Source organism: Rhea pennata, chromosome 17 (assembly GCF_028389875.1).
Source record: "Rhea pennata isolate bPtePen1 chromosome 17, bPtePen1.pri, whole genome shotgun sequence".
NCBI classification, from domain to species: Eukaryota; Metazoa; Chordata; class Aves; order Rheiformes; family Rheidae; genus Rhea; species Rhea pennata.
In genome coordinates, this window is record NC_084679.1 from 16,704,151 (window position 1) to 16,723,704 (window position 19,554).

Here is a 19,554-nt window from a genome sequence, read left to right on the forward strand (position 1 = left end):
GCTGGCGTGACTGGAGAGCAAAGGAGCAGAAATATTGCTGCGATAAAGGCCATAAAAGCCCTTTAGATAGAGTGGGCACCAGGAAGTAAGCAACAGGGTGGATACAAGAGGCTGTGGGAATGAGAAGGAGGACCCGATGCGGCACATGGGGGACATGCCACGAGATGCCCACTTCGCAAGCCTTTTGCCAAGGACTGGGGCTGCGGAGAAGCCGGATGGGCCGCGTGTGGCGTCTCGGCTAGAACTGGGCGTTTTCAAGCTGGAGGTGAGCTCGTGGAGACAGAAGCCCGGCCTCAAGCCCATGCCACGGGCACACGGGAAGGTAACCGAAGCGTCTGTCTTGGGAAGAGCTCGTCACCCCTGGGGAGCTGTGGCTGGTGACTCCCGGGAAGGAGGCAACGTCTCCTCGCGAGCGGCTCCCTGATAATGAGCAACCGCCCAGCAGCACTTCCTGCCTCCCGCTCCCGGCCCTGCGTGCAGGCACCACTTCGGCCTCTCTTTAACTTCCCACGCGGTGTTTACAGGGAAATCTCAGCTGCCGGCCGAGGCATCACGCGCCACCTGCTCGCCGGTGCTGCCGAGCGGTGCCCCGTTGCTCCCCGCTGGCCTGGGCCCCGTGGCCAGCTTGTGGCCTGTGGGGCTCCCGGAGGTGCTGGGTGCTGCAGCGCCAGGGCAGCGCTGGATTTTGCTGCGCTTAGCAGAGGAGCTGCGGGACGAGTGTGCGCCGCTCGGTGACAATGTCGCCCTTGATGGCGGTGCCGCAGATGGAGACAAACAGCTCCGTTGTTCCCAACTCTGGAAGGGAGCAGGGTGAATGAATCCTCTGTGCTGCCTGAAGTGGGAGGAGAGACGGAGACGGGGAGCCGGTGAGGGTGGCAGCGAGAGCCCAAAGCTTGGAGCGTCTGCCCCCAGGAGCCAGGGGAGTGTCTCGCTGCGGCTCCACACCTAGGAGGAGAGAGCAGGATTATCGGCCTCTGCTGGGAGCACTATAAAGGGAGATTTTTATTATTGTTATTATTTATTTATTTATTTATCCCTCCCCCACCAAGTCCAGGCTGGTGATCCAGCTTGGTATCCTTGGGATGGCATAGAGAGCAGGGCAGCGACTGCCAGGGATGCACGGGCTGCTTTGTAGGAGCCGGCACTCGAGGGAGCTGCCGGGGGCAAGCTTATTCCATGTCGGAGCAGCATCTCCCTGCGCCACCTGGTCTTCCTGCACCCTGGAGAGTGGAGAAGAGGAAAGGGAAGCTTTGCAGAGAGCAGCTTAAGCAACGGAAAAGGTGATGTTCACCGGAGGGGGACATCAGAGGCCGCGGTGCGTGGGAGTCCGCGGGCACCGGTGCAGGGGAGCCGGAGGGATTCGCTGCGCAGGCCAGGATGCGAGGAGGGGGCATGTGGCTGTTTACATGCCAGGGAGGGAACGCCCGGGCTTGCGCAGAGATACAAGGTGTTTGTTAGCGCAGGGATATGCACCGCGGCCTGGCCCGTGCTGCGGACCACAAGGGAAACTGTGCACGTGAGGGAGGGAGCCTGTGCAGGGGGGATTGCTTGGGGGGCAGGAGGAGAAAGTGACAGCAGTGGGGGAGGGGAGACATGCCTCTAAAACAGGGTGTTGTGCCTCTAAAAGTTTGGCCATAGAGCCTGTAGAAGGGAGAACCAGGAGGTTCTCCCTTGGTGTACGGCGGTGAGGGACGAAGCACCCGGCCGTGGGGCCCCTCATGCTGGGTGCTCGGGATGGGGCTTGCAGGCTGAGCGGCTGCGATGTGGGGCAGGGTATGGGGCTGCCCGAGGGATGCAGGAGCACCTGCCAGGCCACGCTGCCTGCAGGGGGGAAATGGTCAGTGAGGACATGTCCTGTCCCCGTGAAGGTGGCTGCTAGACTCCAGCTGGGAATTTTGACTGACTGGATAAGGGCTGGAGACACTGCTGCTCTGCACTAACAGGAGCACCAGGAAAAAAGCCTCGATCTCGGCATTTCTACTCCTGAGCTATTAATAATTAAGCCACTCACTTAAGGCAAAGTCAATAGAGTAACTGGGTTGGGAATTGTTTGCAAGAAACACCCCAGAAGTGCCAGCCCAGCTGGAGTTAGACATCCGATTGGCATCCCTGCAGACAGGGCTGGACCCCTGCCGAAGTTGCGTTGGGGTTAGCGTGCAGAGCCACCAGGGCGAGCACGGTACGGCTCGCAGCGGTGGGCTCACTACTGGGGAGTTGGGTGCCGGCACCCTGTGTGGCATGCATGGCAGTGCCCCGTGCAACATGCATGGTGGTGCCCCGTGCAGCATGTGTGGTAGCACGTTGTGCAGCATGCGTGGTAGCAGCCCATGCAGTGTGCATGGCAGCACCCCGCACAGCGTGCATGGTGGCACCCTGCACAGCATGCATGGGCATGCCCCATGCAGCGTGCATGGCAGCACCCCACGCAGCATGCATAGCAGCACCCCGCGCAGCATGCATGGCGCCACCCCAGGCAAACAGGCAGCCAGGAATGAAATGGGCCCCGGAGGGTGGCTTAGCATCCGGCTGTCTTCCCACCTCTGCATCACACACCTTGCAAGCCAAAGGGCAGGTTGGAAACCCAGCATGTCTTGCCAGGCTCAGTGCAGCCTGTGTGTCCGGTGCCAGCTTTGCAGCCTGAGCTGGCAAGGAGGGCTTGGGAGCCCGGCTGGGCTGCAGTGCCTGTGGCGGCACCACTGACCACTGTGTTTCAGCGGCAAGGCCTGGAAGCAGTAATATTGCTGCATGCACCATCTTCCTCCTTGCTGACCTGCCAGGGAGGCGGAAGAAACACAGACATGCCAAGGTCAGAGGAGAGATGGGCTTGGAAACCAAGCCAAACCTCACTGTTTTGGAGAAGGTCGGCAGCACCCTTTTTTCTGCTTTTCACTTGCTGCATTAACCACCGCTTCCCAGGGCACTAGCAACCTAAGCTTGCTGCCTCCTCGGGGCTTTGTCTGGCAGCCCCCCCACACACGGATGGCACCTCTCACAAAGCTCAATGCTTGCTGCTTGGTTTGCTGCATTAAGCGCTTCGAGACATGCAGTTTCCTGCAGGCCAACCAGCTTTTCCAGCTGGTGCCAGCACCTTCAGACCAAAATCCCTGTGGAGCCCTCAGCAGTGGTGCGCGTCTCACCAGTCGTTGGAGGCTCACAGCTGATGGTGCTGCTGCACAGGAACAAGATGCAAATCCAAACCCTGACCACTGCCCATCCGCCAGTCCTTTTGCTTTGGGAAAGGACAGGCCCACAGCGCCAGCCGCACGCTCCCCAAGGCCAGAGGCTGCTCTCTCCATTGGGAGAGGGCCTGACTGCCAGTGCTGCCAGGGCCGTGCTGGGAAGGGCAGAGGAGACGGAGCGCTGGGGAGCACCCACCCCAGCAGAGCAGCCCCGCTGTGTCAGCTGCCAGCCGCCGGCCTCGAGATCCGCTTTCGCTTCCCATTCATTATTCAGTGAGATGGAAATCTCAGCTGCACAATATGAGCCAGCAGCGCAGGGCGCTCGGCTCATTGCCCTCCGCCGCCAGGGAAGGAGAAAAGGGGGAGGCGAGCTGGGTCAGGAGGCTCGAGGCACGCAGCAGGCGCTGCTGGGCCAGGGCTCCCCTCGCCAGGCACGCGCTGCAAGCAGCGGCACCAGGGCCGGCCACCTTGGTGGAGGAAGGTGCCTGCAAGCTGGCATTGGTCAGGTAGTGTTTCTGCTCGTTTTTCTCTTGAAAATCCCAGGAAGGCCTTTGCTGCATTGAGGCTTGCAGGAGATGTAGAGCCTGGAAAACATGGCTTTCCAAGCCGGGGTTGCTAGACGTGAGGCTCTAGGGGAGCAACAGTCCTGCTGGATATGGAGGGCTGGTGGTTTATTTGTACCCCATGTTACTCAGGCGGCAGCAAGGAGCATGGCCGGCCGCGGCTGTAGGCAACGTGCAGAGGACGCATGCTAGCCAAAGAGCTGCAGAAGAAATCTTTGGCAGGCCACGGTGTGCCGGGGATGGAGGTGTAGCCAAGACCTGCTGTGCTCTGCTCTGGCTGCATCATGCTTTCCTGCAAAGGAGGAGAGCAGGGTTTAGGGAGGCTGCTCAGAGGTGCATGGGCAAAGCTGGCCCTGCACCCTGTCCTCCCCGCCCTGTGGAGTGACAGGGCTGCAAACACAGGACTGCCACCCCACCACGTCCAGCTCTTAGTTTTGCCCTCCAGCTTGTTTTTTTCCAGAGTGCTGCTGGCTGCCACAAGCCGATCACTGCTCAGAGCCCCATGGGCACAGGGTTACCTGGCCCAGCTCGTTCTTGGCGGGCCAGCAGCTCTGGCCGTGGGCCCCAGGCAGTGCATCTCCTTGTCCTGCCACAGAGGACAGCCCTGCTGCAATGCAGTGGCTCACGCACTAGGAGAGCAGCTCTGGGCTCGGGTAACAGCACACTGGACTGGCCAGGCCTCCTGCGCTGGGTGTGGGGGGGAACTGCCGGCAGCAAGCGGACATTGCGGGCTGTGCCAACAGCCAGGAAGGTGCTGGGATGCCTCGGGGCCCACCTCCATCGGGCTGCGCCAGGGGCTGCAAGGGGAAGGGCAGCAGCGGGGAGGGTGCTGGGCAGGGGGTCGCTGGCATGGGGTGCTCCCATGGGAGTGGGGGAAGGGGCTGATTGCATGCAGGGTCAGGGGAGTCTTTGTGCCTGTGTGCGTCACTGTGTGTGCATGCAAGCGTGTGAATGTATGTGTGTGCGTGTGCATGCATAAGTATGCATAGATCTGTGTGTGCCTTTGTTCCTCTGTGTGTGTGTGTGCATGAATGAATTTGCATAGATCTACGTGTGTCTGTGTCCTTGTGTGTGTGTGTGTGTGTGTGTGTGTGTCCCGGTGTATGTGTGTGTGTGCATGAGTGTGCAGGCATGTGTGTTTGTGTCCCTGTATGTGCATGTATGTGCATGAATGCATAGATGTGTGTTTATGTGTCTGTGTCCCTGTATACATGTGGGTACCTGAGTGTACAGATGTGTGTCTGGGTCTGTTTCCTTGTGTGTGCAAGTGTATGCGTGGATGAGAGTGTGTGAATGTATGTGTGTCTGTGTGCATGTTCATAGATGTGTATGTGTGTTTATGTCTCTATGCGCATGTGTATGTGTGTGCACAGATGTGTGGGCATGCCTGTGCGTGGACGTATGTTTGCCTGTCTCCCTCTGTGTATGTTTGCATGCATGCATGTGCTTTTGTGTGTATGTGTGTTTGCATGCAGGTATATAAGCATGTGCATTTGTGCCTCTGTGCATGTATGTAGATGTGTGCATGTGTGTGCTTGCATGAGTGTGCATATGTGCTTGTGTATGGTCAATGAGGAGTGTGTTTGCACAGTTGGATGCCATCATGCTAAAGCACCTGTGCACGCGGGGGGGCTGAGGGCATCCCCTGCATGTGGGGTGATTGGAGCTGCTCAGGTGTGTGCAGGATCTGGCCCAGCTGTGGTGTGAGCCTGTGGAGAGTCACGATGTGCCAGGGCTGGATTATTCTTGGAGTGGCATGAGCTCAGCTTTCCCAGCCCTTGGGAGTGCTAACTGTCAACATCTACTTTCATACTAGAGTGGCATAAAAGACTTATGGTTCAAAGGGAAAAGTCCAGAGGAAGGGAAATCCCGAAAATACTGCAGATTTGCTCGACCATTTGGGATTACCGCTTCAAAACCACGCTGCACAGTGAAAAATCCCCTTGCTTTGTTCTGGATACCTGGAGCAGAGCTAAACCACTCCTGTGTTAATCCAACACCAGCTTCATTGAAATGTTCCCCTTACAGTCACCTTTGGAAAGCTCCTGGCCCCTGTTGGTAATTTTTTGGTGCATGGAGGAAGATGCTGGTGCTCTGTGAGAGAGAATCCCCACTCTGCAGCCAGAGATATCCAAACTGTGGCTAGATAAGGCCCTGAGCAACCTGATCTAGCTTTGAAGTTGGCCCTGCTCAGAGCAGGAGGTTGGACCAGAGACCTGCAGAAGTGCCTCCTAACGTCAGTTCTTCTCTGCCTCTGAATCACCCAATATCCCTTGCTAGAGCTGAGATCTCTGCCTCCAATATTCTCCTATGTAGCTCCAGAGTGATAGTAATACAGGCCCTGGTTGAAGCCTGCCTTGGCTCTGCTACCTGTTGAATCCCTTTAAGGAGCTGCTGTTTTCTCCCAACCTAATTCTAATCTCATACTTTTGTTTTTTGTAAGGGAATTGCTCTTGTTAAACACATGCAAGAATGTCACAGTGCAAGCAGATGTGCCACTCCTCAGCCATGAATCCAGCTGTGCCAGTACTGGGAACATGCTTGTCAATCATTCTCTCCTAGGAGTGCCTAGCCTTGTCCCCTGTGATGCTTCCTGGGACCTTCCGCAGCAGCGTGATCCCCCTGTGCAATGGCCTTATTTGGGTGTCATTTGACTTACTGTTGTGTCTTACGTGATCCCTTTATTCTCCACTTTTTCCCACATTGTGTCCATCTCTGTCTCCCCTCACTTGGCTGTCCACTTTGCTAACCTCTCTCCTCTCTGCCATTTGCAGGTGACCATGATGTTGCCCCATGGGAAACACTGGAGGTCCATGTGTAAGGGGCTTGTCCTGGGAACACTTCTGACCAGCTTCATGCTACTGCTCTACTCCTATGCCATCCCACCCCTGCAAGTCAGCCTGACAGAGTGAGTTCATAGAATCATAGAATCAGTAAGGTTGGAAAGGACCTCTGGAGATCATCTAGTCCAACCTCCCCTGCTCAGCAGCGTCACCTAGAGCATGTTAGACAGGGTTGCATCCAGACAGGCTTTGAATATCTGCAAAGAAGGAGACTCCACAGCCTCTCTGGGAAACCTCTTCCAGTGCTCTGTCACTCTCACAGTGAAGAAATTCCTCCTCACGTTCAGGCAGAACTTCCTGTGATTCAGTTTGTGCCCATTTCCTCTTGTCCTGTCACATGGGACAACTGAAAAGAGTTTGTGCCCATCCCCTTGACACCCTCCCTTCAGGGACTTGTAGACATTGATAAGATCCCCCCTCAGACTTCTCTTCTCCAGGCTAAACAGGCCCAGCTCTCACAGCCGTTCCTGATAGGGCAGAGGCTCCAGCCCTCTGATCATCTTTGTAGCCTTATGCTGGACTCTCTCCAGTAGCTCCAAGGCCTAGGGCTCCCCACCACTGGGCAGAGCTGGTCAGAGGAAGGATGATTGCTCCAGGGCAGGATGTGCAAAGGCGGTCTTGGCCCTAGGACAACCTGTTGGATCCCAACGGGGTGCCTGCTTAGATCATGGCTAGGCAGATGGGCAACGGCTTTCCATGAGCTGCCAACACATTCCCAAGTATCCAGCATAAACATATATAGTTGGGCTTAATAAGCCAGTTATATAGGCACTCTTTATCTAGGGTTTGTCCTCCAAAACCGTGACAGAAACACTGTCACATGTGCCTCACGCAAAGGTGATGACAGGTAAGTTCAATGCTCTTTGCAAAGGGACCTTGCAAAAACCTTGGCAGGTCCTGTCTGAAAAATCATTCCTGCAGTGTAAAAATGTGCAGCTTAACAGTCTCCATGCTGTGGCTGCCCCAGCCACTGCTGTGCTGGTGCTTGGTGTGACTGCAGGGTGAAGGTGGATAAAGTGACCACAGCAGAAAAGGTCCTGGTCCCCCTGGTGCTTGATGCCCTCCGCAGCCTGGATCTGGGAAGAGAGGAGAGATGCTGCGGTGCTTTCCAGCATGGTGTCCACCCCAGCTGCCTGGAGGGAAGGGGCCCCTTCTGATCTGGCTGCACTTGTAGAAATGGGACTGACTCCAGTGAAGTCCCTGTTGATCCTTGTAACAGCCCTTCCTTGGTAGTTGGACCTGGCTGGGACTCTTGCCTGGTGAATGAGTTTGGTTTGACATCTCAGAGCTGCTGGCCAAAGCAAGGTTGTAGCAGAAGGCGGGTGACTTGGTACCGAAAGGCACCAGCTTTTGGGGCTCTGGTTGGTCAAGGGTGTTCAGAGGCTGCTCAGGTGGATGTTATCGTGCAATCAGCCCTTTCCAGTTCCCTATGGGCAGCCATGCCAGTTTGAGGAGCTGAACAGGATCTTCAGCAGGATGCTCCAGTGCCTCCCCGAAGAAGGAAATTTCTGCCAAAAGCCAGGCACCTCTCCATCAGGATAGCTGGCTGCTGGTTGGCATTGGGCCCCTGGGGAAGAGCCAGGCTGGCTCTGGTGCTATGCACTGTACAAAGCAGCAGAGCAGCCTCCTCCCCAGGGCTGTGAGCCTAGTACCCTTCCCCAGTGCAAAGGCACCAAGCTCCTTTGAAAAACAAATTTGCAGTAGCTTTGTGGTATTTGGACTGGGAAGTCAAACCAGCCTCACCGAGGTGTCCTGTCTTTTCTCTCCACCAGGATCCCTATCCCCTATTCCTGCTCCTCCTACCCAGCCCAGGCCAAGGTGCTAGCAGAGGCAAATGGCACACGCAGCTCTCCAGGACAAGGTTGCCTGCCCAAGATGGACATTATGTTCATGAAGACACACAAGACAGCCAGCAGCACCATCCTCAACATCCTCTTCCGCTTCGGAGAGAAGCATCGCCTCAAATTCGCCTTCCCCAATGGCCGCAATGACTTCTACTATCCCTCGTACTTTGAGCGGAGCCAGGTGCAGCACTACCAGCCAGGTATGTGCTTCAACATCATCTGCAATCACATGCGCTTCCACTATGACGAGGTGCGCAAGCTTCTGCCAGCTGACACCATCTTCTTAACAGTACTGCGGGACCCTGCCTACCTCTTTGAGTCCTCTTTCCACTACTTTGGGCGAGTCATCCCCCTCACCTGGAAGCTAACAGGGGAGGACAAGCTAGCAGAGTTCCTCCGGGATCCCTGGCATTACTATGATCCTAATGGGTTCAACGCTCACTACCTCCAGAACCTCCTTTTTTTTGACTTGGGCTATGACAACAACATGAATGCCAATAGCCCACTTGTGGAGCAGTACTTCCAAGAGATAGATCAGCGCTTCCACCTTGTCATGTTACTTGAGTACTTTGATGAGTCCCTGGTGCTGCTGAAGGACCTGCTCTGCTGGGAGCTGGAAGACATCCTCTACTTCAAGCTCAATGCCAGGAAGGGCTCCACTGTCTCCAGGCTGACACCTGAGCTCTATGAGAAGGCTACTTCCTGGAACCTAATCGATGCCAAACTCTATCGCTATTTTAATGCCACTTTCTGGCATAAGGTGGATATCTATGGGAGGGAGCGAATGGCAAAGGATGTGGCTGAGCTGCAGCGAGAGAATGAGAAGATGAAAAGTATCTGCATTGATGGGGGTCACCCCGTGGATGCCAGTGCCATCCAGGAGTCCTCCATGCAGCCTTGGCAGCCACTGGGTGAGAAGTCCATCCTGGGCTACAATTTGAAGAAGAAGATCAACAAGAAGCACCGGAAGCTATGCCGCAAGATGCTGACACCTGAAATCCAGTACCTGACTGACCTAGGGGTCAACCTCTGGATCACCAAGCTATGGAGCCGTGTGCGAGACTTCCTGAAGTGGTAGGCAGGGAAAGGCAACCAGCCTTTTCCCTCCTTACCCAAGGAAAGAACCAGGTGCTTTCATTTTTCTTACTTCATGATATCTTTTGGTTGGACATAAGCAGAACTGGCTTGAGGCTCCTGCAGGGAATGCAGTCCTCCTCCCTGAAGACCTGGGCACTCAAGCAAGGTTTTGATCTTGCATGGACCTCTGTGTCCTTCATTTGGAGCCCCACTTGGACAGGGGCCTGGAAAGGGTCTGCTGCTTGTCCTTGTGGCTGCCCACCACCCCCTTGCTGGCTCAGCCTCCTTGGCTGGGTGCTCCCAGCAGGGAGGGTGGACCGGAGCAGAGGAAGAGCCCATGGAGCACCACTGCGGCAGGCTGCGTGTCACACCCATGACCTGTAGCACCCATGGGCAGGCCTTGGAAGCAAGACCAGGTCATAGGATATCACAGCTAGCAATAGGGTCTTCAGGGAGTTTTCTGCAGGGGGTTTTCTTTCCAAGAGAATCTCTTTCTTCCTTCCATGCAGGAGTGCTGGAGGCAGTATTTGTGACGGACAGATCCCCTGTCATCTCCTCATCACAGCGAGAACAGGGGACCAGTCACTGTGTCACCATAGGTGACACACCGTAGATCACACAGGGGAGCAAGAGTGTGCCTTGAAGGCTGTGTGTGTGTGGAATTGGCACAGTCTGCGAGGGTGGTGAGCTCGAGGGGAGACATGTTGGCTGGACTCGGAGTCCAGTATGCGTCAGTGTAAGGCGACAAGCACAGGACCTGCGAGGCTCCAGCTGTTGCCTTGCATATTCAGGGAAGAGGCTGTGCGTGTGTGCGTGTGCATGTGTGTGTGAGAGAGAGAGACTTGTGCATTACAGTGAACAAGCACAGCAATAACCGTAGGGCCAGTACATGTGTCAGTATTGCACAACAGCAAAGGATGAGCACGCATGGGAGGGGTTGTGAGCGGTCAGTCGTGCAACAGCCGCAAGCATCTCACTGCATGAGGCTGTGTTAGTCCGGGTGTCAGGCGGCTGAGGGTGAGTCTATCCCAGTGTGCAGGGAAAGCTTGGTGCCAGGTATTACCAGTACAGGGAGCTGCGCAGGGATCCAGGACCCCCGAGGAGCTGAGGGAGGGCTGGGGGCGGCTGGGTCCTTGCTGAGCCGTGCGTGGGTGGGAATGTGTTTGGCCTGTCTGCGTGCTTATTTGGAGCCACACACGCCCTGCATTCATGCCTGCCTTCCGGCCTCTCAGTCCTTCCTACCAGCTGCAGTTGGCACTGATTTACCCTGGTTTGGGGACACCCTGGGCCAGGGGAGGCCAGCATCCCCCTTGCACTGCCGAGCAGGCTACACGTAGGTCTGAGCCCTTCCCCATGCTGGTGCCTGGCCGGGAACCCAGCACCTTGAATGCATCATTCAGGGGCTCATTTAATAAGCTGTTTTTCCTCAAGCCCCGATCCTGGCATCCGTGCCTGAGCCCACCGTGCTGCTCAGGCCAGTCTCAGCCCCAACTTCGCAGGTTCATTGAGTGCAGCACATTCTCAGTCCATCCTTGCCTGTTGGTCCATGTAACGCTACCAACCCAGAGCCAGGCAAAAGACTTGGCAGATTTTTAAGCATCATCAATACTTGAGCTTTGAGAATGTAAAAACCATCCTGAAACCCCAGACCTGCCTAAAGAGACTTGCAGTCCTTGTGCTCAGCCACCTGGGGGATCCAGCTGTGGTGGCGAAGGGCAGGCACCAGTGTCCAAGCATGAGAATACTTGTCCCCATGCACACAAGGATACTGTGCCCTGTGGCAGCTGTCCCAGCTGGGCTGGTCCCCAGCTCTACCCCTCCTAGGCCAGCTGGTTGTCCCAGTTAGAGGGCCCTGTGGTGGCAGTCCCTACTGGGGATGCACTGGAAGGACCATGGGGTCTGGTGAGAACTGGTGAGGGCGCTGGTAAGATAGTGGTACCCAGCACTGCTGGGCCGCAGTGGGCAGCAGCGGCAAGTGCCCAAGGGGCTGGGACGGAGTGTGGGGCCACCTTGGGGCAGAGCAGCCTGCGGCACCAGGGTTGTGCTGCGCCGCAGTGTCACAGGCATAGCAGGGACCCAGGACGGTGCGGCAAAGAGCATGAAACCTACTGCACACTTGGGCACGCCGCCCATGACCCCAGGCGTGATGAAGGCAGCCAGGCTCTGCCTCGGCAAAGGCGGATCCTGCAGAGCACAGCAGAGGCAGCAGCCTCCTTGTGACCTGGCAACCGGTATGACCTATCCCCATGCTCCGCAGCATCCTCCGCCAGGCACCGAGACACGGCTGATGGAGCCGGTGGGGTCTCTTAAGGGCAGCCGCTGAGCCAGGAGGCTCCACGCAGCCTCCGTCCCGAAGGCGCGCACGGTTCCCGTTCTGCTCTGTTCATAAGGACAAGAAATAAAAAGCAATTCTACTTTTGTAAAATAAGTGTATTGTATATTTGGCAGTTTTTAATATAAGAATTGTCCAGCTGGTCTCAATTGGTCTCATTCTTCTCCGCGGGGAGGGGAGGGAGAACAGGGACCACTGGAGCTGGCTCCCCCAGTGCCAGCTCCCACTGGGCACTGGGACCCAGCCCTGCCACCCACCTGTCCCCAGTGCTGACAGTGCTGGGGTGCCCTTGGAGCTGCCATCACCGCCACTAGCAGTGCTCTGCTGGCAATGAATCCCTGAGCCCGGCATCCTGGCCAGCGCAGCCCCACAGGCACCCAGCGTTCAGCCCTGATGGCTCTCTGACTACAGCGGGCTGCTCTGGTGCATCTCTGGGCCTTGGGGATAGGCGTTCCCCGCTGCTTCTCGGCCTTCCCATGCAGCTTGCAGTTCTTTCCCATCACATTGCAGAAGCCCAATGAGGCGCTGGCCTCTCCAAGGCTGCAGCCCCTGTGTCCCTGCTTGCAGGCAGCCAGCCCCAGCTGGTGGGTGCGTGGGCTCAGCAGGTCTGACGGGCCAAGGATGACCCTTCCTGGAGGCTGGGAGTTCCCTGCTGCAGGGAGAGACCGGGTAACTTGTGGCAGCTGTGAGGCTGCCACACTGAGCTGGCTCCTGCTACAAGGAGAGCTGAGCCCAGGGGTAATCAGTGCAGGTGCCTATATAGCCTGTGCTGTGCTGGGCCTCAGCTCTGGGTGCTATGGGGCTGTGGAGAGGGTGCCTGGTGGTGGTAGCTGCTTGGGGGGTGCTGCTTGCTGCCCAGAGAGGTGAGTGAGGTCCTCTGGGTGGCTGGAACTGGCTGTTGGGCTCCCAGCCCTGCTGGACCTGGCCAGGGGTGTCTGTCAAGCTCAGGAAATCCAGTGTCTGGAGATGCTGGGGAGGTGCAGGAGGTTATTGGGAGTATTTCTAGACATGTGTCTGTGCTCTCTTCCTTCCAGCACCCACTGGCTTGGTCTCTTATGGGTGCAATGGAGCCAGCATTCATCTGGTTATGCGGTGGGACCCCAAAGAGCATGGGCTTATGCTGGATCTGCAGTCACTACACCTGGGTAGCTGCTCCCCTTCTGCTGTTGACAGCCAACAGGGTCTCCTGCACTTCCAGTATGAGATGAAGGACTGTGGCTTCTCCTGCCTGGTGAGTCAGGACCCTTCAGTGGGTGAAGCATGGAGTTGCTTGGATGCCCCTGAAGTGGCTGTGCCCTCCCTCTGGGGGGTCAAGGAGGGATGTTCTCAGAGCGGCTGGAGAAGAAGGATGTTCCTCTGGCTGTGGAAACTTTCTGTCTTGACCCGAGGAAGCCCTTTGTGGTATGGGCTCATGCTGAGGCTGTCAGCCCAGGACCATAGCTGAATGTTCAGGACAAAGAAGTCCTGAATGGCTTCAGACATCTTTGCAGATCAGACAGGTGGCTGGTGTGTGCATCCTGGCTGGTCCCAAACTGCCTGCTTGGTGGCTAGGAACCACAGTGGGATGCTACCCTTGAGGGGGATGTGATCATGCGGTGGTGAAACCCACCCAGTGGAGAAGGAAAGACCAAGGGATGTACTGACTTCTACTGTCCCTGATGCCTGCAGGTGTCTGGGGATGTGGTGGAGCACCTTGCTGACCTGCGGTACCAACCACCCTATGGCAGTGTCAGCTACTATTCCAGCCCATTTGTTGAGAGGATCAGCTGCACTGGCCATGGGTAAGAGGGCAAGTCCTTGATGCTGAGCCTGGGCTGCCCAGCTCCTGGGTGCCTTGTCCTTCCATTGGTGCTACCTGGGCAGCAGCTGGACCTCTGCACTGTGCACATGGGAAATAGTCCTGCTGTGAGGCTCTGGCTCTGGGATGTGACCAAGCAGGGGAAAGGCCTCAAAGACACCCTTCAGGTTGGGCAGGGAAGCTGAGGGTTCTAGGGAGGCACAGGAAAATGTCTTTGGGCCCAGTTGGCCAGAGACAGGGAGCAGGGATGTGGTGTATACTCTCATCTAATGAGATGCCTCTCCTAGGGAAAGCCACGTGGGTTCAGTGAAGGCAGCCCCAGTTAAGGGCCACCTCTCTGCCTTGGGTGCGCTGTCATTCTCCGTGGCCCTACTGAATGGTAAGATGGTCTCTCTTGGCCACAGCAGTGCTGCACTAGCCAGGCTGTGCCTGGCACTTGGACCAGGCACTGCTAAGAGACTCCTCAAGATCCAAGTATCTTAGCTGCTTCCTGCAAGGCCTCACATTTGTAGATGACTGGCCTTGTTGAAGTATCTATTGGGGTGTGCAAGTCCCCTTTGCTCTAGGTCAGGGGTGCATCTTCCCCAAGGGAAATAGGGATGAAGAGGGTGGCTACCAGGCTGCCCTGTACAGGCTGGGAAGTACCTCCTTCTTCAAAAGGTATTGGTGGAGAATCTCCCCAGCATGCCCTTCCTAGCCTCAAAGTAACAGGGGACCTCAGAAGGACACCAAACAGATGGAGACCTCTCATGTTTAATGGGGCAAGCCATCTCCCAGTACTTGTTTGATTAAGTGTTAACTCGTGTGCTCACTGACAGCAGACCTCAGTGCCCCATCAGACCTGCCAGTCTTTCTGCTGGGCTCTCAGATCCAGCTTGTGTTTGCTGTGGAGAGACATTTTCACCAGCCTCTGCAGATTTTTGTGGATGAGTGTGTGGCCACTGCAACCCCAGATCTGCACAAGTCCCAGAGGAACTACACTATCATCACAAATCACGGGTGAGTGGTCATGAATGTCTAAGCATTGTCTGCTGCAAATCGATTTGCAGTGAGGCCAAGGTCAAAAGAAACTTGTTGCGACAGCTGAGCAGCTCTAAAAGCCCAGCATGGACATAGCTCAGGGATGTGCCAGTGGCATGGCTCTAAATCACAGGAGATGGGAGATGAGCAGAGTGTGATGGCTATGGTGATTGCAGGGACTAACTGGGCCCTCTGGTTCCAGGTGCCTTGTGGAGGGTAAGGTGGCGAACTCCTATTATTTGCCAAGAGCAACCCCTGAAGTTCTCCAGCTCTCCTTGCAGGCCTTTGAGTTTGTTGGTGCAGGCTCTGATGTGAGTAAACAACTGGGTCTGGATAAAGTTTGAGGGGCTTTGAAGCCTCTAGTGTTGGCTCTTGGAGCTACAGGAAGGAGACTTTGATATTCCTGATGAAAAGCTAGCGGCCATGGGGGAAGGTAGCAATCCTCATTCCTGGATTTCCTCACCACTTGGAGGATGGCAGGAGAAATCCTCCATCTCCTGCAGAGCACCAGATCCCTGAGCCAGCAGCCCCAAGCTGAGATGCTCTTCACACCTGTGGCTACCAGTTGCGCCTACAGCAGGGCTGGGCGTAGTCCTGGTCTCTGCCCATTCCTGTGGGGAAACAAGACCTCTAGTTTGCAAGTGGGGTGTCTGGGCACATCCTCATCTCTTTCCCTTGCAGATCTACCTCCACTGCCAAGTGCTCATGTGGGACCCTGTGCTGCATGCAGATGCCACTAGGAAAGCCTGTTCATTTCACAGGGATACTGGCAGGTATGGACTTGTGGGAAATGCTGGCCTCCAAGAAGAGAGCCAGCCAGAGCCTCTTCATTTGCCCTTCTTGTAGGGTTGTTCCAGATAGTGCTAACTCATGCATGTTTCTGCAGAGTCCCATAGTTCTGCCACTGGTGGAGCTTGCCCCATTCTCATGAATAGCATCTGGGGCTTGCAAAAGCACTCGCTTTTCTACATCCAACACACACTGAAGCAACAAGAATGGCTGTACTAGTGTGGAAGTGAGTCCCAAATGGTCAGGCTGAGGCAGAGCTGCAGGCTCTCTCAGGACTACTTCCTGGTAGTGGGTGACAGCTGCAGTGGCAGGAGATGTGGGGAACTGTCCCTGCCCTGCCACTGAGGCCACCATCTCTCAACTGTTTGTGATGCTATCCAGTGACATGAGGCAGGTGCTGGGGATGCAGTGCCTGGAGCATCTTTCCAAGATTCTCACCACCCATAGGGTTTCCTGTGATGTGCCCAGGCTACTCCATGCTGGGCACAGCAGCATCTCACTGATGGTCCCTGTGCTGCCTCCTAGGTGGGAGCTCCTGGATGACCCCTCTGCAAGCTCTGTGTGTGACTGCTGTGATAACCATTGTCCTGGCACCAGCTCTCGGGCCAGGAGGGACCTGCATGGTGAGGATGAGCCTCGCTGTTGGGAATGCCTAGAGTGCACCCCCCCCCCCCCCCCCCGTGCTTGCCCCCTTGAACTCCGTGGAAGGCAACAACCTTGAGGTACAGGGATGCCTCAGGTCACCATGGCTGATGTCATGTTCTCTGATCATCCAGAAGCAGCTGTGACAAAGCTGTCCTGGGGATGGCATGTGGGCTTGAGCCCATAGATGCACCTGGGGATGGGAACTATCCTGGAGCTTGTGGAGGAGGCAGGACCAGCTTCAAGGAATTGGAGTTCACTTCCCATACCTCAGTGGAGGGCTTTCTCCTTTCACAGGCACACTGGATGAAGACCAGCTTGCACACACCATCCTCATTGGGCCCCTCAACGTGCAGGCCCCGGCTCCAGGGCTTGGCAGCCCCATGTGGGACCCCACCAACCCTGCTGCAGTGGACAGTTGTGGAGGTTAGGAAAGGGTCCTGTGTCAGCGGGATCACAAGGCAAGGGGTGACACCAGCCATCTCCTGCTGCCTTGCTGTGCTAGGAGCAGGAGCTGGAATCTCAGCTTCTGCCCTGTTCATCCTGGTCATTGGACCCCCTGTGGGTACCAAGGCCTTGCCAGAGTTGGGTGTCAGGAATGAGTGGAAAACAAATGTCCAGACAAATGAGATGCTCTGCTCCCTTTCTTGCAGGAGGAAGCAGGGTCTGACTGCTGGCTCATGTGCACACTCATCCCTCCTCTGCTGGCTGTGGGTACTGCAGTGCTGGGTGCTCTGGGTCTGGGACCAGATAGCACCACCTGCTACTTGCCTCTGTTCAGTGCCAAGGGAGATGTCTAAGTCCTATTAAACTATTCCCACACTTCGACTCTGTGTGTGTGTAAATGCTTTGAGTGCAGAGGGGGGTCAGCAGGGTGGGTACTAGATGGGTGGGAGGGGCTCCAAGCCTGAGGGGGCTGTGCTGATCCTGCCAGCCCCTGGCTCTGCTGCCAAAGTGCTCCCTTGGAAGAGGGTTGCACTAGCTGCAGGGTTGGGTAACCTGTTCTGGCTGCCTGTGGGTCTGAAATGACATAACTTCTGCTGCTCTTTCCTTTGCTCTCTGCAGCTTTCCCCAATGACTGCAATGAGGCATGCTGAAATGCAGCAGCAGTTCCTGAGAGTATGTGAAGTGGCTGCGGTTCAATTGCAAAAACAGCAATGCAGCAAGTCACTACCCTCCACTCGCCTGGTGCAGGCTGTCTACCATGTAGTGGGCTCTTCTTTGTGTCCCTGCCAAAACCAGGTTGGGAGCAAGGGACCTACAGTGTGGCTGGGGGGCCTGCAGCAGGGAGAGGCCCTGGAGGTACTTCTTGGGGTGCAGCTGTTCCTGTCACATTGGGGTCTCTCTTTGACAGAAGACAGCTGAGCACCCTGTGGAATCAGCCCTTTTCCTCTCAATGCTTGTGTTTTTTTGCGGATAGGAGCGCTGGGTGGATTCAGGTGTTAAGGGGGCTGTGCTGGGGATTTTAAACCATTTGAGACAGCCAGGAGCCACGGCTGAGGTTCAGGTCTCTATCCTGGCCACCACTGCATTACTACCCTGGCCAGGCCACTCGTGCCCCCAGTCTTGGAGAGCATCTAGGAGCAAGCCCCTGGGGCCAGGCAGGAGCAGAGAGACACAAAGGAGTGTGGTGCTGCTATCCTGCTGCTGCCAGCATGTGCTAAGCACTCGCAGCTGCCAGGATCACAACACAGGCTGAGCCAAGCAACAAGACAGGGGACAACCAGGAGATGTGTGCTGCAATCCAACCAGGTGCCCAGGATGGCAGAAGCATGTCAGTCCTGCTGCTGGGGCTGGAGTCAAGCACCTTCTGGTTTCTTAGTGAGGAAAACATGGAAATGCCCCGTGCCGGGCTAACAGCCATGCAGCCATTCTTGTGAGCTTGACAGGCTGCAAGCCCAGCTCTGGCACCATCTCTGCCAGCCTGCCCCTGCCTTTCAGTAAAGCAGCCTTAGCTTCACCTGCTCCCGCAGCAGCTAGGAATCAGCAGTACCCTTATTAGGGTAGTAGGTATTAGGTAGTACCCTTGCACAGCATGACCTGGGTGTGCTGGTGGATGACAAGTTGACCACGAGGCAGCAATGTGCCCTTGTGGCCTGGAAGGCCAATGATCTCCTGGGGTGCATTAGGAAGCGTGTTGCCAGCAGGTCGAGGGAGGTGATCCTGCCACTCTACTCAGCCCTGGGGAGGCCTCATCTCGAGTACTCCCTCCAGTTCTGGGCTCTCCAGGACAAGAGAGGCATGGAGCTACTGGAGAGATCCCAGCGTAGGACTACAAAGATGATGAGAGGGCTGAAGCCTCTGCCCTCTGAGGAATGGCTGTGAGAGCTGGACCTGTTTAGCCTGGGGAAGAGAAAACTGAGGGGGGATTTTATCAATGTCTACAAGTCCCTGAAGGGAGGGTGTCAAGGGGATGGGCACAAACTCTTTTCAGTTGTCCCATGCAAAAGGACAAGAGGCAACGGGCACAAACTGAACCACAGGAAGTTCCGCCTGAACGTGAGGGGGGATTTCTTCACTGTGAGAGTGACAGAGCACTGGAAGAAGATGCCTGGAGAGGTTGTGGAGTCTCCTTCTCTGGAGATATTCAAAGCTTGCCTAGATGCAACCCTGTCTAACATGCTCTAGGTGACCTTGCTTGAGCAGGGAGGTTGGACTAGATGATCTCCAGAGGTCCCTTCCAACCTTACCGATTCTATGATTCTATTAAAGCACTTGGGAAGGGGTGCTTGGGGGCACACAGGTCCCCAAAATCAAGGCAGTTTCCCCAGGGAATTAAGCTGGCAAAATCCTGGCCCTAAATGCTTACACCGTGGTGCTATGCTAGCTCGTACGGGCATGTATAGTGATGGCCAGGAGCACCCTTCCCAGCTGCTTGGAAAAAGCCTTCCTCAGTCCAGCAGTCCCTGTTCAGGGAACAGCACTCAGGGTCCTACATGGGGGCTGTGCTATCTCAGCTGAAATTGTCTCCTGAGCAGTGCATGAAAAAGGCCACCGCAAGTCCCTGGTAACCGCAACTGGTTTTAGAGAAATGTGGCATCATCCTTCCCGTGGCTCCAGAAACCCTCTGATGGCTTCAGCAGCTGCATGACCAACATCAGTGTGTTTTGGGCTCTGCTCCTACTGACTTCCTATGGTTAAGGGCTATATTTTAACACAGAGAAGATTAAGCAAATTCAAAAAACAAAAAACAAAACAAAAAAACAAACAAAAAAAAACACCCAAGAGCAAAACACCCTGTCAGCCAGTGCTGAAGCAGGCATCACAGCCTTGCGGGGCCACTTTCCCATGGTGCAGCTGCAGAAGAGGGGAGCAACCCAGTGTGCCAGGGGAGTCTGGGACCCCTGGAGGTCTGCACAGACCAGCCAAGCATGGCACAAAGGAGAGACGTTGCTCCACTGCCACCACAACAGGACTGGACACAGCCAGCTCATGGACCTTGTCACCTCAGAGAGGACTCTCAGAAG

At 56.0% G+C, this 19,554-nt stretch overlaps 1 protein-coding gene across 1 annotated transcript; it reads left to right on the forward strand.

The window, feature by feature from the left end:
• Nucleotides 1-988: 988 nt before the first annotated feature.
• GAL3ST1 (galactose-3-O-sulfotransferase 1) lies at nt 989-9,909 on the forward strand. Its single transcript, XM_062590184.1, has 3 exons — nt 989-1,280; nt 6,517-6,650; nt 8,358-9,909. The coding sequence occupies exons 2-3, from the start codon at nt 6,523-6,525 to the stop codon at nt 9,505-9,507; spliced, it is 1,278 nt and encodes a 425-aa protein (XP_062446168.1). The 5' UTR covers nt 989-1,280; nt 6,517-6,522; the 3' UTR covers nt 9,508-9,909.
• The last annotated feature ends 9,645 nt before the right edge of the window (nt 9,910-19,554 follow it).